Source organism: Anomaloglossus baeobatrachus, chromosome 8, assembly GCF_048569485.1.
Source record: "Anomaloglossus baeobatrachus isolate aAnoBae1 chromosome 8, aAnoBae1.hap1, whole genome shotgun sequence".
Classification (NCBI taxonomy): domain Eukaryota; kingdom Metazoa; phylum Chordata; class Amphibia; order Anura; family Aromobatidae; genus Anomaloglossus; species Anomaloglossus baeobatrachus.
In genome coordinates, this window is record NC_134360.1 from 90,943,426 (window position 1) to 90,960,383 (window position 16,958).

At 46.5% G+C, this 16,958-nt stretch overlaps 1 protein-coding gene across 1 annotated transcript in view; it reads left to right on the forward strand.

Annotated features, from left to right (window-relative positions):
• Positions 1-16,958, forward strand: part of GSG1 (germ cell associated 1) — a 111,728-nt gene that overhangs the window by 26,649 nt on the left and 68,121 nt on the right. The window contains exon 3 of the mRNA XM_075321901.1: positions 11,423-11,470. Within this exon, the coding sequence (XP_075178016.1) occupies positions 11,423-11,470 (48 nt within the window). The remainder of the gene's footprint in view (positions 1-11,422; positions 11,471-16,958) is intronic.

The window sequence follows — 16,958 nt, forward strand, 5'->3', positions numbered from 1 at the left end:
CTTGGCTAGATATCAAAATTGGGGGGGGGGACCGCACACTGTTTTTTTTAAAATTATTTATTTTACTGTATGATATAGACCCGCCCACCGGCAGCTGTGATTGGTTGCAGTCAGGCAGCTGTCACTTAGTATGGGGGCGCGTCTGACTGCAACCAATTACAGACTCTGGTGAGCGAGGGAAGCTGTGCATATGTATGAGCCTAATGACTGAGCGACTGGCTCTGGAAGAACAAAGAGCTTTCTGCTCCCCATAGACTTTATATGGGGATTAGCATCTGGCCAGATACTGTGGACAGTATGTAATGCTACTTCCGTTTTTTTTGCGATCAGCAAAAAAAGATGGAAGTCACACGTATGACATACGGACCTTATACAGAATGGAACGGTTGTCACACGGATGCATCCATGGAAACACAAGTCCGTTTTTTGCGGACCACAAAAATGGAACTGTCGTTTGAATGTACTCTTAGAAAATAACTGCAAAGCAGGGATTGCACTGTAGAGAACTGGGGTAAAGTTATTTTCACTGATGAAGATCCATCAGACTGCTTAGCAACATCTGGATGGGACAAAGGTACACATATAGGGAACTACTGCAAAGGCACAAATAAGGGTGGAGTGATGTAGCGCTCACCGGTAAAGGTTGTGTGAGGACACAACACCTGTAGACGCCTGATAACTGCAGCCTTGTGGCTGGAAGAGAGTATTGTCCAGATAGCAGTTTGACACAACCAAAATTATATGTGGGCTACAGTCACGGAAAGGAAAAGATTAGAAGAGTCAAAGCAATTGTTTTCATTCACCAATGCGTTTCAGTGCCAGACCACACCTTTCTTAAAGAAAAATAAATGTCAGAATGTTCTGCTAATCTTGGACAATGATTGTTCAGAGAAGAAAAAATGAGCTCTACCATGAGTCCTGTGCCACGCTAGCAGTAAAAAATCCTAAAGATCCATAGTGGGACTTTTGGATGGGGTAAAGCTTTGGGCTTAGCTGACTCTGGAACTACTTAGATTGGTCCTGACTTTAGTGTTATCTTCAGCCTTTAAGATTACTGTGTGACTAAGATTTTTCTATAACCAAGTATGCTGTATCACTGCTGTTGAAGAATACATCAAAAGTTAAGCTTCATTCTATACCGGGAGCCCCCTTAAATGTGAAAGGGTAGAGCAGTTTATTGTCAAGATAAAATCCCGTTAGAAAGTAAGTATATGTATGAAGAGAACATAATATAAGCTAACATTCACGATACAGTGACGTGAGTCTATAAAGCAATGTATTCATGGCCCAGAGTACAGCCTTGACGAAAACTATAGCTGTACAAAGATGGAGCATATATATTCATGGCAGATGGTGTGCAAAGACTTTACATTGTGATGCTTGCATTTAATCCAAGGTCATCATCGTACAAGTATATTGTGCCTTTCTAATGCTAGAACTACCAGAGGGATATTGAAAAGGCCTTTTACTGCACATTTTCCAGTAGTCGTAGTTTTTCTGTTGTTACAACTATTAGAATTTTAAGCCTATTGCTGCTTTGATTTGTGTAGAGTTCTAATAGAGCACAGATACGTTATTCAGTAAATATGGTTTGAGCCAAAAGTATTTGGAGAGTCATAGAATTTTTATAATTTAGCTTCTCTGCATAGAGACAATGGACTTAAAGAAACTCATCAATATATGAATAGAGTGTGTATTCACAGTCTTAATATAAAGGGATCTTCCCAAAAAATATTGAATTTGCCGTTTAGGAAATACAGACATTTTGTACATAATGACAAGTTTTCAAGTAATTGGAGAAATAGTTATAACTAGCTTTAGTACCCAGCGTTGCCCTGGATATTAACTAAGTCTCCCTCTCTTCCTCTCTCCCACTCTCCCTCTTACCACCGAAATCATATTAACTGACATATAAGCTGTCATATACTAACAATATCCAGGGTAACTGTTAAAACAGCTAATACAGTATATTACCGCAAACATCCAGTTTCTGTGTGTCTGTCGTCTGACTGTGCACTGCTCCCAGTTACTTCAGGTGTTTTAATTTTTCTTTTGCAGGTTCTTTACTAGCCTATATAACAGGTCAGTTTGGACCCAAGGCGTAAAATTAGATTAGGACCCAATTGAGTGTTACACCTTGGCGTGGTAACTTGGCACAAGTAAATTTGGCCATTTTTATTTGCTAAGTAACTCATTGTTTTCAAACATTTTTATTCAGATTTTCTGGGCAGTAATGCATATTCAGATTCCTATGTTCACCATTTACATCCTTCCATTTTTTTTCTTTGTCTTTACTAGAGTATAAAGCCTGCTTTACACGGTACGATCTATCGTGCAATTTCACGATCGATCGTACCCGCCCCGGTCGTTTGTGTGTCATGGGCGTCACTTACCTGCTGAGCGACCTCGCTGTGGGCGACGAACATCCTCTTCCTGAAGGGGGAGGGACGTTTGGCGTCACAGCAACGTCACACAGCGGCTGGCCAATAGAAGCGGAGGGGCGGAGATGAGCGGGACGTAAACATCCCGCCCACCTCCTTCCTTCCGCATAGCCGGCGGGAGCCGCAGGACGGAGGTAAGCTGCTGTTCATCGTTCCCGGGGTGTCACACGGAGCGGCAAGTGCTACCCCGGGAACGATGAGCAACCGGCGCCATTTTAATCAAACGAGATTATGAAACCGAGCGACGAGTACACGACTCACAATTTGTGAGCGATACTGCGTCGCTCAGAGGTGTCACACAGCCCGACGTCGCAAGTGATGCCGGATGTGCGGCACAAAAACCGTGACCCCGACCATCTATTGCACGATAGATCGTCTCGTGTAAAGCACCCTTAACTGTTACTTTGGATAGATCTTTCTGTGTGTGTGTGTCTCTCTCTGTCTATGTGTCTTTTGGTGAGTATCTCTTTCTGTGTGTGTGTGTCTTTCTGTGTGTGTCTTTCTGTGTGTGTCTTTCTGAGTGTGTCTTTCTGTGTATGTGTCTCTTTCTGTGTGTGTTTCTTTCTCTGTGTCTCTTTCTGTGTGTGTCTTTCGGTGTCTCTTTCTGTCTGTGTGTCTCTTTCTGTGTATGTGTCTTTCTGTGTATATGTCTCTTTCTGTCTGTATGTCTCTTTATGTGTGTGTCTCTTTTTGTGTAAGGGTCTCTCTGTGTGTCTCTTTCTCTGTCCATAAAAGGAATCTATAATAACAGATCCTTTTCCAGCTCCATTGACTTTAATGGAGGCAGGGGTTTTTTTTTGGTGAATAACTGTAAAGCACGGGGTTACATTTTTTCCTCAAAACATAATCTATGACGTTCCCTGAGTAAAATGCGTTGTCTGTGCAGAATTTTGTTATTGTAAATGTGACAGTGTGGATTCCTTTAGTGGACATACTGTACATACACACACATACATACACTCAGCTTTATATATTAGATTACTGACTTTAGTGTGGCTTTATGTACCAAATACTGAGTTTTCTTCTTTGAGTTGATATTCCAGGTCTTTTCCGCGGCCTTTTTTTTCCCTTGTTACTCATTTTGTGGGTCTGTCTGCCTTCAGTTTATTTTTCAATTTTTCAATAAGTAAACAGCCTGCTCAATCAGGTTGAGGTCTGGACTTGGCGATAGAAGAATATCTCATGTTTGGCAAATACAGGTGGGATAATCCAACCATAAGGTTTGGTATGGTCAATCTCTTCAATAGTTTGTCCTTGGACATGTATAATTGGTTGAGGAAGGGAATTAGATGGACCTAGGTCTTTTTTCAACCTACATAACTATATAACTATGACATTGTCTTCTTTCTAGTGGTGATCACAGGGTTAGAATCCCATGGCAAAGTACTGGTCACACCAAGTTCTCTGACTTGTAGTGCAAATCATCTTGACATGCTGTTGCTTTTTCTCAATTGCGGAAAACAATGACAGTCCTATCTTATTGGGTTATCTATAGTATAGCAGTGCACTGTAATTAAAAGTCTACTTCTGTACAGAAATGTTCATAAAACTTGTCTTTTAGAAGTCACCTTTGCTGATAGTCAGTGAAAAGGGATACTTTACAACCCCTAATTTCCAATGAAGAGTTGCAAACTCTAAAGTGTGCATTTTTATGTAGCACCCACAGGGCAAGGGGTTAACGGTTATTCGTCACCGTGCCGGTGAAGTCGGGTCTGGAGATGTTACGGGTGGCCCTGCCCGGCTTCGTGGTCCTGTGGCGTACAATAAAAGAGGGGAATGATGAAGAAGGATGTTTGTCTCATGACGCCACCTGTGGTACGCGGCCAGGGATTAGTCGCCGCTGCTGTCACTGTCCTCCGGGGCGGATGGTTAGAGCAGCAAAGATAGTTTTGCTCCCCACAGGTGGAGCGGGCCCCGGGGAGGATGATGAGGGGAGTAGTGATGACTGGCGCTGAAGTGCGGGGCGCCGGCAAGCACGGGCGAACACAGTCTCTGTGGGTTCAAGGTTTCTTTACTCACAGTCCCGGTTGCCACTCCCGGAGTACCGGTCACCGCCGTGATGGGTCCCAGTCGATCCCGAGCAATTCGATGTCACCACTGGTGTTCCCACTGTGAGTCCTTTCTGGTCGGGGTCCCTCCAATCCCGGTGTATGTGGAATGTGGAACGGGCTGCGGGTGTTTCTTTCACTTTCCACAGACCCTGGAAACCTGTGTAGCTGTGGAGAACCCAGGCTGAGCTACCTGCTCCAATCTGTGGGTCCTATGGTGCTCCCAGAAGTGTGAGGTAAAAGAAGATTGAACTGAGGTCCCAACTGTGTACCTCACCCCAAGCTGTCCCCGGGGTTGACTGCCTACATGTGAAGATGTTCCTTACCTTTTCTCCAAGTGGTGCCAACTCCCTAAGTGGTTGTCCTAGTGACAGGGAAAGTCCCATGCCTCGTGATGGCCACCCCCCTATCTACCCCAGGCCATACCCCCGGTGGGAAAGCATCTAACTGTATATGGTTTGTGAATGTTAGAAACACCAGCGATTAACCTCTCCCGGGATGAATACAACACCTTAAGTGAGATGCAGTGCCCTCTGGCGACTGAAGCCTCAGTGGTGCCACATTTACTGCCAAGTATAATATACTTGTCTTGACCTTGTTTTCTTAACAGATTCTCTAAATATATGAGGGGAAAACCAGGGCCTCATTTGACTCCAGGAGTTCAATTAACATAGCTGTTGTAATTGTTGTCATTTAATAGTCTCTGCAAACCCAACAAAATACAGGTTTTACTTCAATATTGTCCATCCTGTCTCTAAAGTTATTGTTCTCCTGCAGCAAATCCCAGAAATTGTCCCCTGGAGACTCATCCTCTCTGGTCCAGTTCCTAGTCTGTTAACATATAAAATGACTTAATTTTGTAGTACCTGCCTAAACACTGTAACAGTTGTTAATCGGCCATTGATGTTGAATGCAACTCTTTTTGACACCTGTACTACAAGTTATTTCATGTCTACAGTAGAGGTCCTCAACCTATATCTCAGGAGCCACATGTGGCTTGCATATGATGTGTCACTTGCGGCTGTCTGCCATCTTGTTGCATTAGCACCAGGTCTAGAAAACAGCTATGAAGAGCAGGTCTCCAGATGGTGACTTTTGTGAGTAGCTCCACTCAAAAGAGCAGATCTGGATGGAGGTAGGTTAGGAAGCCCTCAATCTTGGTAATCTGCCTCTGTGTCTTCTGTGTAAAAGCTTTGACTATTATTATTAGAGATGAGAGATCTTGCCAAGGATCGGATTGGTAGGTGTCTATAAGACCCACCCACACCACTATTCTTATAAGTAAAAAGAAATAAACACAAACACACAGAAATCCTTTATTAAAAAAAACCCATCCTCTTTCACCAATTTTCTAACCCCCAAAACACTCAGGTCTGACGTAATGAACACTATGAGGTCGCACAATGATTGCATCTCTGCTATATCTGAAGGCACAGCACGTGGCCATAGAGCATGACAGCCTGCTGTAGACTTCAGGCAGAAAATGAGTCGCAGTGACATCACTCAGGTTAGTTGTGGTTACAACTGGAGGTTGCCACAGCCCTCCACCTATGATTGCAGGTAATCTGACCTCAGGGGTCCGCAATGAACTCCTCTCAGAAGGTCCCCTGAGGTCAGGTTATTTATGGTCAAAAGTGGAGGGCCGTGGTAATCTCTAGCTATGACCGCAACTAACCTGAGTGATGTCACCGTTCATTAATGAGGGTCAGTGTCTGCCTGAAGCTGACACTGGGCGCTCATGTTCTATGGCCTCCCGTTATCAGTTCACATATAGCAGAGTTAGAATTGTCGCGGGACCTCATGTGGATTACGTCAGAGCTGGGTCTTTTGGGGATTAATAAAGATCTTTATCTTGACTGGGTATCAAAATTAGAAGGAATTGCATGCTGTTTTTAAAATTATCTATTTAAATAATAATAATAATAATTATAAAGTGGTGAAAGAGGTTTTTTTATATTTTATTTTAAATAAAGGATATTTTCAGTGTTTGTGTTTATTTCTTTTCACTTACAGATTAGTAATGGGGGGGGGGTCTCATAGACCCTCTCCATCTTTAATCTAGGGCTTAGTGGCAGCTGTAGGCTGCAATTAACCCCTTATTACCCCGATTGCCACCGCCCCAGAGCAATCAGGAAGAGCCAGTTAAAGTTCTGGGATTGTCACATCTAATTGATGTGACAATTCTGAGTGGCTGAAGGCCGCTATTTTTAGGCTGGGGGGCCCAATAAGCATGGCTCTCCCCAGCCTGAGAATACCAGCCCCAGCTGGTGGGTTTTATCTTGGCTGGGTATCAAAATTAGACGGAATTGCATGCTGTTTTTAAAATTATTTATTTAAATAATAATAATAATAATAATAAAAAAAAAAAGCTGCATGTGGTTCTTCTTCTTTTGATACACAACCAACATAAGCGTACGGCTGAGGGTTGCAGTCTGTAGCCGTATACTTTATCTGTGCTGGTATCAATAATAGGGAAGCCACACAACATTTTTACAATTCATTTATATATTTTACACCAGCAGTATGACGCTGTCAGTGAGGGTGGGGGCGCAGTCTGACTGCAGACAATCAGAGATGCCAGTAAGCAAAAAAAAGCAGTACATATATATGAGGAATAATTTTCGGCCCCGGAAGTAGCGCTGCAGCCGCAGGGAGTCTCTGTAAGTATGTACTGCTTTAACCCTTTTGCTTCCTTTTTTTACAGTGACCTATCACAGTCATGGCAATATTTGACATGGCTGTAATGGGCAGGGAGAGGATTTTTTTTGCCATTTTCCGATCCTTGTTAAGATCGCCGACTTTTGCGGTAAATGTTTGGATGTCCGATTTTAACATTTTCTGATCTTTGCCGATCAGGGTCGCTCATCTCTAATCATTATGCTGGTTGTTGGGGCTCTGTGTGTCACTACCATGAGAGGGGTGGAAGCAGGGGCAGGCTGGGGGACAAATGCCCCACAAGCCACTCCCCAAGCAGCTGTGCAGGGCCGGCTTTGTCTTATTCTGTGATCTGCATGAGGGGTGTAACTTTAGTAAACATGGCTGCTCACTGTAGGCCTTATTTGCATACTGTATGTTTGCATGTCTGCATGTGTGCATCTATGCTTATTGTATGTCTGCGAATGTCTGCGTATTGTATATGTGCATGTCCGCGTACCACATGTGTATGTCAGCGTACTGTATGTTAGCATGTCTGCGTACCTAGTGTGCATGTCTGCATGCTGTGTGTGCATGTCTGTGTACTATATGAGTGCATATCTGCGCCTGGCATGTGTGAATATCTGCATGTGTGTGCATGCCTGCATATTGAATGTGTGTATGTCTACGTATTGTATGTGTGCATACTGTATGCATGTATGTCTGCATACTGTATGTGTGCATGTCTGTGTAAATGTGGCGCCCCTGACCTGGTCAAGCACCACTGAGTACTGCACCCACGCTGGGTAAGTGCAAACAGGTAATCCTGATGGCTGGAAGAGGGTGTAGACACACAGACACATAGTGACTAGGTCTCACACATACCTTGAAGGTACCCCTGGGCAGACCCAGGAGGGGGCGTGGCCTCCATCTCCATTCATGGGGTGCGGTAGAGAAGCTGGTTGCTAGGTTGAAGTGGCAGGCACAGAGGGGAGGCAGTAGTGAAACAGTCTGAAGTGAGGAAGCGCAGTTTCAGTCGCAGAAGGAGGACGTGCACAGTGTCACTAGTCAGACACTGCACGTGTGGTGGCTGTCGGCGGGGGAGTTTGGTTGCCACACAGTCAGCCTGAAAGACACCTCAGGAAGAATGAGGTGATTGAGTACAGGGACTCCTGGTAGACCAGGCCCGCACAGGGAAACAGGTCCCTGTGGCCAGCCTCACTCTCGGGAGGCCACACCATCTAACTGCAATTACCATCAGCCCCAGACGCTCGCTAAATTGCAGTGGCTGTCACCCCTCACCCTGACTGCAAAACCGAGAGTGGCGTCATGAGTCCTATGAAAGTGAACCTGACATACCTGTTGCCGGAAGGGTCCCTACAGAGAAGTCCCCGCAGTGTCCTGCAGGTGACTGCTGCGGCGCTGTGGTGGGCGACTCATATACATGTATGCATAGAAGTGGTATCTAGGTATAGTACAGTAGCCATGCGCTACGCAATGAAACCACCTATAGCGCCACCTGGTGGAAAACAACGGAGTTAGCATTTTTATCTCGAAAATGGAACGAGATAGAAAAAAAAAGTGAATTAAAAAATTGTAGGGCATCATCAATTCAATACGAATCGACACTTGCTGTATTATTCCTTGTATATCGTCCTGATGAAGGGGATAGACATGTCCCTGAAACGCGTAGACCTGTGAAAATAAAAGGGATTTACTTATATATTCCGGACTCCTGTGGTTGTGGTGTGATGTTTAAACCCACTTTTCTCCTGTCATTGAACCCATATCTTTGCCATAAGCTCAGTCCTGTACCCATATCTTTGCAATAAAATTGGTTCTGTGCCCGTATCTATGCAGTAAACTTGGTTCTGTTTCCATATACAGTATATATAGAAAGCTCAGTTCTGTTCCTATAATTCTGTAGTAAGATCAAATTATCAACACATCTCCTTTACATAGAGTTGATCAAGTTGTTGATTGTGGTCTGTGGAATGTTGACATCAGCAAAAATCTCACCCACACAATGCCATACACACAGTCTGCCACCTGCCCTGGACAGTGAAAAGTGGGATTCATCCTTGAAGAGAACACCTCTCCAACATGCCAGACACCATCAAATGTGACTATTTTCCCACTCAACCCGGTTATGATGATGAGCTGCAGGCAGGTGGAGACCCCGATGAGGATGATGAGCAGCAGATGAGCTTCCCTGAGATGGTTTCTGACAGTTTGTTCAGAAATTATTTGATTATGCATTGTGGCTGGTCTCAGATAATCTTGGAGGTGAAGATGCTGGATATTGAGTCCCTGGGCTGGTGTGGTTACATGTGGTCTGTGGTTGTGAGGCCGGTTGGATTTTCTGCCAAATTCTCTGAAACACCTTTGTAGACATCTTATGCTAGACAAATGAACATCCAATTCAGTGGCAAAAGCTCTGATGGCAATTCCTGCAGTCATCATGCCAATTGCATGCTCACTCAAAACTTGCAACATTTGTGGCAGTGTGCTGTGTGATAAAACTGCACATTTTAGAATTGCCTTTTATTGTGGCCAGCCTAAGGCAATAATCATGCTGTCTAATCAGCATCTTGATATGTCACACCTGTGAGGTGGATGGATTATCTCCGCAAAGGAAAATATGTTGACAAATTTGTGAAGAATATTTGAGAGAAAAAGGCCTTTTGTGTAGATAGATTAGATCTCGGAGTTCAGCTCATGAAAAATGGGAGCAAAAATAAAGTGTTGTGTTTATATTTTTGTTCAGTGTATGTTCCAGCCACCATTATTTTGAAAGCCTGTTAGCTCTGCTGCTTTACTGTAGCGACCAGATATAAGCAGACTAAAGGTAAGTTGCCGCATCTTGAGGGTCACTGCTTTGTGGTTGGCCTCCAGGCCAAAATTTGCCCGCCAGTCCCTGGGCTAGAGCTGGAGGTGACTCACAAGCCTCTCTTATAGCTGAATGTAGCTGTCAAGGTTAGAGTGGTTGAGGACCACTGGTCTAGAGGTACCTAATTATATTCAATCTTGTCTGTCTGTTTTGCTTTGCCCACTGGACTGCGAATAAGAGCAGCTGTAAAACATAAATTCGGGAACTCTGAGGCTGACATACTGACCCACGATTATATCTCATTGCACGAAATTACTGTGGTAGTCTGGGGGAAGACTGTGTTAGCGATACACAACCTTAACGTGTTTTTTGTCTTAAGTCTCCATCACCTGCTGGACTTTAGATAGTTACTGTTGTATGATTAAAAGGTATCAACTACCAAGGACTCTCAGTTCTTTTAAACAAACTTTTGTTGTATGATGGTAAGGTAACCTGAGGAGTCAGGGATGGCAGAACCTAAGTCTTCTACTTTAAAGTATGTGGAAACAGAAGTCTTCTAACCTCCTCTTCCACTTCTTTGCCTCCCATTTTCTCCTTACCTCTTGGTATTTTCTAAGTTTTCTTTGGTCTGCTATGTACTTTTTTTTATCATGCATTCAACTTTTGCTTTTCTTTTGTTAATATTGATATATATCCCCTATTTCCTTTGGATAGTTGTCTGGAAAAAATCTGGCGACTTAGTTGCAATTTTAGGATCAATAAGAAGAAAAATATTCTTAGTATATGAGAAGCACTGTCCACCGTGAAATATAAAATGTGGAGATATAGACAAACTCCCTAAAAAATAAAGAATGATAATATTGGCAATACAAAAAGAGAAAAAACAAAAATACATGATAGATAAACGTCTTGTATAGAAAGACAAAAATACTTACAGTATGTTGAAAATAATACACGTAGTAACAGATCAAAAAATATTTTGAAGGCCCAAAAAGTAATACCAAGAATTAGAATAAGTGGGAGGGAGAAGCTGCAGCCCTCACGCATTACATAAAGTGTGCGTGGCTTCCTCAGAGGGATATATCAGCTGCAATTTTCCCAAAACCTCTTCAAAATTCTTAAACAAAACCATGACATGTAACCTCATACTATACTGATATTGTATATGTACTCACCCTCGCAGACACCATAGGTCCCGCAGTGGTTATCTGTCTCAGTCAGTGATTGGCCAAGATAGCATTTTTGGCCATTTCAGATGTGTCAAAGATGGCTCCAAGAAACAGAAGAGGAGGCTAGTAGGTAATTGTTTCAAAGGGGACCTGCTGGGCGTCCGGGTGGGTGAGGATTATTTTGTTTATTCTTTTCAAGAAGTATGAACTTTTTGAGCAATGATAATATTCTTTAGAAAGCTGCTTCACATAGCGAATGATATGCTTTGTGTGCTTCTAATTTTTTCTGTCACATTGCAGATGAAAAATGCCGAAGCTTTTTGGAGTTGACTCCCCCAGCTGAAAGAGGTATATTTTGTCTTTTGTCGTGGTTGTTTTTTTCCCTGTCCCAAATGTACAATTATAATTATGTTTCCTAGGATGTTAAAAAAGACTAACATGAAAAAGATCAGGAGGTCATTTACTGATTGTATCCATGTAAAATTCCCCTATTTGAACCTCATCCAAGGTAATAATTGCTAATATTTGAATCCTGTAATAATGAGCACTGCTTTGTGGAGGATTCATCCCAAATAAGAAAGTTCTCATAAAAGACTCCATGAAATTATATGAGTTTTCCACACAGGTAAACTATTAAAAGCCTGTGACAAATAAAGAGACTTTATAATTTACTCATTAAATTCTGCTCCTGAGCGGTCACGTGTTTATGTGACTTCCAGGTCCTTACTTAAAGGGGTATTCCCATAATTAAATATACATTTAATTAAGCAGAAAATGTGTAAATGTTGTTGTAATTTATTGTTATTAAAAATAATGCTCAAATAAAAAACAACAATGTTTAATCTCCTTGAATATGCGTAATGTCAGTGAGTTTAATCTGTTGATCATAGGGGGCCATGTTTGCGCATTTCCTTTCATCCTTAAAAAAGAGTGCCCCTGGCATACAAAGCATAAGTGAGATACTATCCGCACTCACAGCTCTGACAGTGCACAGAGGATCCAGAACGCTGGAGATCGTGTGCAATGAGTGCAGATACACCTCCCATACTCACACAGCTCTGACAGCACACAGAGAATCAAGAATGTTGGGGTTGCAGACACGCTTCCCGCGCTCACACAGGTCTGAGCACGAGGGGGATCTAGAATTCTCGGAGAGTGTGCAGTTATGGCAGACATACTCCCAAAGGTCCAATATGGATCCAGAGAGTCAGCAAGACAGAGATGCAGGCAGAAAGTTAACCAAACTGACTTTACTGACAGGGTTGGGGAAGGGGATGTAAGATAAAAAGCAGTACGCAGACTCTTCCCACACACTACCACTTTAATACCGTACAATAAGATATATTCGTGGGTCAGTGGGTCAGCCTCAGAGTTCCTCAATTTATGTTTTACAGCAAACCCAGAACAAATTTACCTAACAGTACTCAGGTTGGATAACTAGCACAGCAACAGGGGGGTGTAAATCATTTGAGTGAGACTCCAGGGGTATCTCTGAGGCTTCACACCAATTTACAACTTATCTGCTTCTATTTTCAACACATAAACAGAGACACAGTATGTGCGCATATACTCTAAGCAAACGGTATACCCAGGTATATCTGAACTGAAGGTACCATTTGCTCTGGCAATGTCCATCACAGGCCTGTGGAGGACCCCGACCACAGCTGCTTCCATGGTCTTTGGCACCAAACAATGGAATACAATGTGCACAAACAAATCTGTCCTCTCTATTCCACAGCGTTCAAAGGCCCTCGGCCATGCCACTCACAGTTCTGTCAGCACAGGGATGATAGTCCACCATCCAGGAGTCATCTTCGATGGAAAAGGTACACCGCCTACCTCAGCAGGGGGGAAGCTTCTTCTCACTCTTCAATTCCCAGGGTAATGTCTCACTCAGCAGCTGACCTTCACCTCTTAAAGCACGGTCCTCCACATCCGTCTGAGCTCCTGACAGCAGGCCCGCACCATCTCTTCTGCTGTTTCCCGTGTTTGTCCAGGCACATCTTCTCCAGCCTGCTCCCTCTAAACCAGGCCCCCACCTTTGTCAAGCAACAAACCTCTGGATCTTAGTGCCCTTTCCACTCTTGATGACTCGCACACAGAGAAACGGAACTTCTTAGGATTTACAGCACAGCTCACAGCACTTTTCACATTGTTACAAATGTGCAGAGATTGCAAACAAACTTCTCACCCTCAAACAGGTCTGACAGTGAGCAGAGGTTCCAGAATTCTGGGGAGGGTGTGCAGTCATTACAGACACACTGCTCACCCTCACACAGATCTGACAGCACAAGGAGGATCCAGAATTCTCGGAGAGTGTGCAGTAGTGGCAGACACACTCCCTCCAATCACAAAGCTCTGATAGCAAGCAGAGGATTCAGAATGTTGGGGAATGTATGTGTGACACCCTGGCAAAACCAGGTTGTCACAGAAACTGCACAAATCTTCCAGGTGCAGGACTCCATCCTCCTTGGCATACCACCAACCCACACCGAGGTACAAACACCAGCCAGTAAAGCCTAGTCACTCCCCATGACAATAGGGACACACCAGTGGGCGGGACGAGGCGGATGGGAGTGCCCACCTAGGGGTCCTGAGGTGTCCTGGGAGGGAACAAGACAGTTGAGTTTAGTGGAGTTGAGTACTGACAGTCGAGAAGAGAGGAGTGTGGAGTGACAGCGGAGTCAGGGGTTGGGGCCCCTGAACTACCGGACTACTGACTAGGTGGCAGACGGCAAATAGGACCACAGGCGACGGAGATCCGGTCGTGGGAGACCTTAAGTGGACTGGGGCAGGGTTGTAGCCCGCCGGTGCCGACAGCGGAAATCCAGTCCGGAGGCCGTGCACAGACGGGGTGCCTGGACCCTAGGGCGAGGAAGGTGGCAAGCTCCTTGTCAATTAGCCAGCCGAGGGCAAGTTTTTATGTCTTGTCCCACCATAGGGTGGCTGTCAGAACCCACAGAGATCCCAAGGGTCCGATATCGCGGGCCACAGCTCCCAACATACAAAGTTACCGGGAGTGAACTTCCACTATTTCAAGCGGAGTTGTCCTGTTGAAGACAAACACTGAGTGCAGGAGGAAGGGACCCCTGTTTGCTGTACCAGGGTGTGGGACTCGAATACAACAGCCGGAGGTTACAGGTCACTCTGCAATTTGGTTTACTACTGTACTCTGTGTGACTTTCCTTGGAACTGTGAGTACACCATTCTTGCCCGGTCCAGCCCTACATGACTTTCCGCAGCATATCTCCCCATTTACCTGAGCCCCGGGACTACACCTCCCCTACCCGTGGAGGGGATACCATCCTGCTGCCCCACTCCATCACCCCCGGGCAGCCCATATCCAGGCAGCGGCGGTGCTACTGTGATGCCCTGGACTAGCCAGGTAGTCACAAACACAACACACACACACACCCTCCCCTGGTTAGGCAACAACAGTCAAACAAAATCCTTGTTGCCGTCCTCCAAGCTTGATGTCCACACCAGGTGGGGCAGAGCCAGGCGGTTGGCCCCACCCACCGAGGAGTTCACAGGCCTGGAGGCGGGAAAAAGTAGTGAGTTCAGTTGGGAGTTGAAAGTGACAGGAGGAAAACTGTTGGTGTCTGGGTAGGAGCTCAGGCACGTACAGCAAAATCGGCAGATGGTGGTGGCCGTCTGCAGGAGTGGGTGCAGGTCAGCGGAACCGTAGGACCGTGGACGGGCGGTGGCCCGCCGGTACCGAGCCAGGGAGCAGATCTGTACCAAGCACAAAGGCAGGGCCATCAGACCCCGACCAGGCTAGAAGCCGCTGAAAAGGTCAAATCCGATAGTGACCGGGAAGGGGTTCCCTCACACCCAAGACCCGACAGAAGGCAACAGTCCACACATTGAGGATAAAAAGCCACCGCCAGAGGCTAGAGATCCAAGGGCCAGCGCCTGCGGGCAAAACGGGATCCTTCGGTACATACACGCCGAAGAGCGGACTACCAGTGGGAAACCATCAAGCTGTCCGGGGAGAGCAAAGACACTGCAGCCGGCTGCGGGACCCGTCCATCCAGCCGTTTGGTTTACCAGAGACTCTGTGAATCTATGCCTGAGTGAGTACAACAGTGCCATCCGGCACAGCGCCGCGCTGCCCCTGCAACCCTGCACCCCAGCCATCCAGCCTCCCCGTCTACTACCGGGCCCCGGGATCACCGACCCCTACCCACGGAGGGGTTAACACTTAGCTGCTCCCCATCATCGCTCCCGGGAGACCCGTCACTAGCAGCGGTGGTGCCCACTATCACCATGACCCGTGGGTGGCGTCACGAACTATCTACCCAAAAACCACCAAACACCTCCCTTTTCACTCGGGGGCGAGGAGCGCTGCTCGAGTCCCCGGGTCCGGCCCACCGCTCGAGCCACCAAGCAACAACAGCCCCGGACCCGAGCGTAGCGAGCGCGGCCCCCCCGCCTGCGACAACTTGGCGTCACGAACAGGATTAGAACCAATCTACCTACCGGTAGAAGTGCACCTTGCAGTCCCCGCCGGCGGCGTCTGCCGAAAAATGTGAAGTTCCGCCATCTTGGGCGTGAAGATTTCCCGCTCGAGCCGTCTTCCCCGAGCAGGGAGGGCATGAAAGTGAAGCCCCGCCCCAGCAGAAGAAAGTGCTGGAAAGAACCAAGGGGGACGGGAAAAAGATGTCTGCGCCTGACGGAGCAGTCGAAGGAGCGGCAGTCGCCGCCGCGGTGGCGCCCGAAAATGGAAATGGGCCGGCCCTTGCTCCCGCAAGAGCGGGGGAGGCCGCGGGCCCAGCGGTCGCCCAGGTAATGCCGATCGCCCTGCCCTATGTACCTGGTGCTGCCTGGCTACCGCAATACGATGGGAAGATAGATGCTTTGCAAGCGTTCCGTAAAAAGATTAGCCCAGTCCTCGATTTGTATGCCCTGACTGGCAGGCAACGGGCGGCGGTAGTATTAGGGCAGCTAACCAGCGCGGCTGAGCAGGAGACGGAGACCTGGACCGACGCGGACCGGGCCTCAGTGATTACCATTTTTGAGAAACTCCAAACCACTTTTGAGACCCGCACGGAAGCAGAATTGCGGATGCAGTTTTATCAGTGCCGACAGCGGCCTGCGGTTAATATACGAGACTATGCCTTGCGCCTGCAAACAGCCCTCCATGCGCTGAAGCGGGTGGACACCATTAACGATGTGGACAGCAATAAGATGCTAGTAGAACAATTCCTGCAAGGGTTGGGGTCCACCGCATGGATGGAGACCTAGCCAAGATCCTCGCCGCACTCCAGCTTCCGACGAGAGTCAAGCCCCCAGGGTAGATCCAGCTCGCCGACAGCCCGGAGGACGTACCCTGGATGCAGCGGAGAAGGACCAACGACTCGCGGTATGTGCCTCCTATTTGTTACAGGTGCAACAAGCCTGGCCACTACTCCAGGCGATGCCCGTTAAACGAGCAACCCCTGGGGCCAAGGGCCAATCCTCAGTAGTAGACCCCAATGACCCCCCCGATTGGTAAGACCGGTACGTTGGAGCCCGCCCCATCATTCCCCTGGTGGTGGACGGCGTCCCGACCATGGCCCTATTGGACACAGGATCACAGGTAACCACTATGCCATATACATTGTACCAGCAGTATTGGGGTAATGGTGAACTTGCCCCCCCTGATGACAGCCTGACCATTGTTGCAGCCAATGGGCTCCCTATGACCCAGGTGGGCTACAAAGAATTGGCCCTGACCGTGGGACGTACGGAGCTAAAACACCAAGGGATGATTGTGGTGCTGAATGAACCCAGTGACCATAACCCAAAAGTAATTTTAGGGACTAATGTGCTGGAGCATTGTATGGGTGAGGTG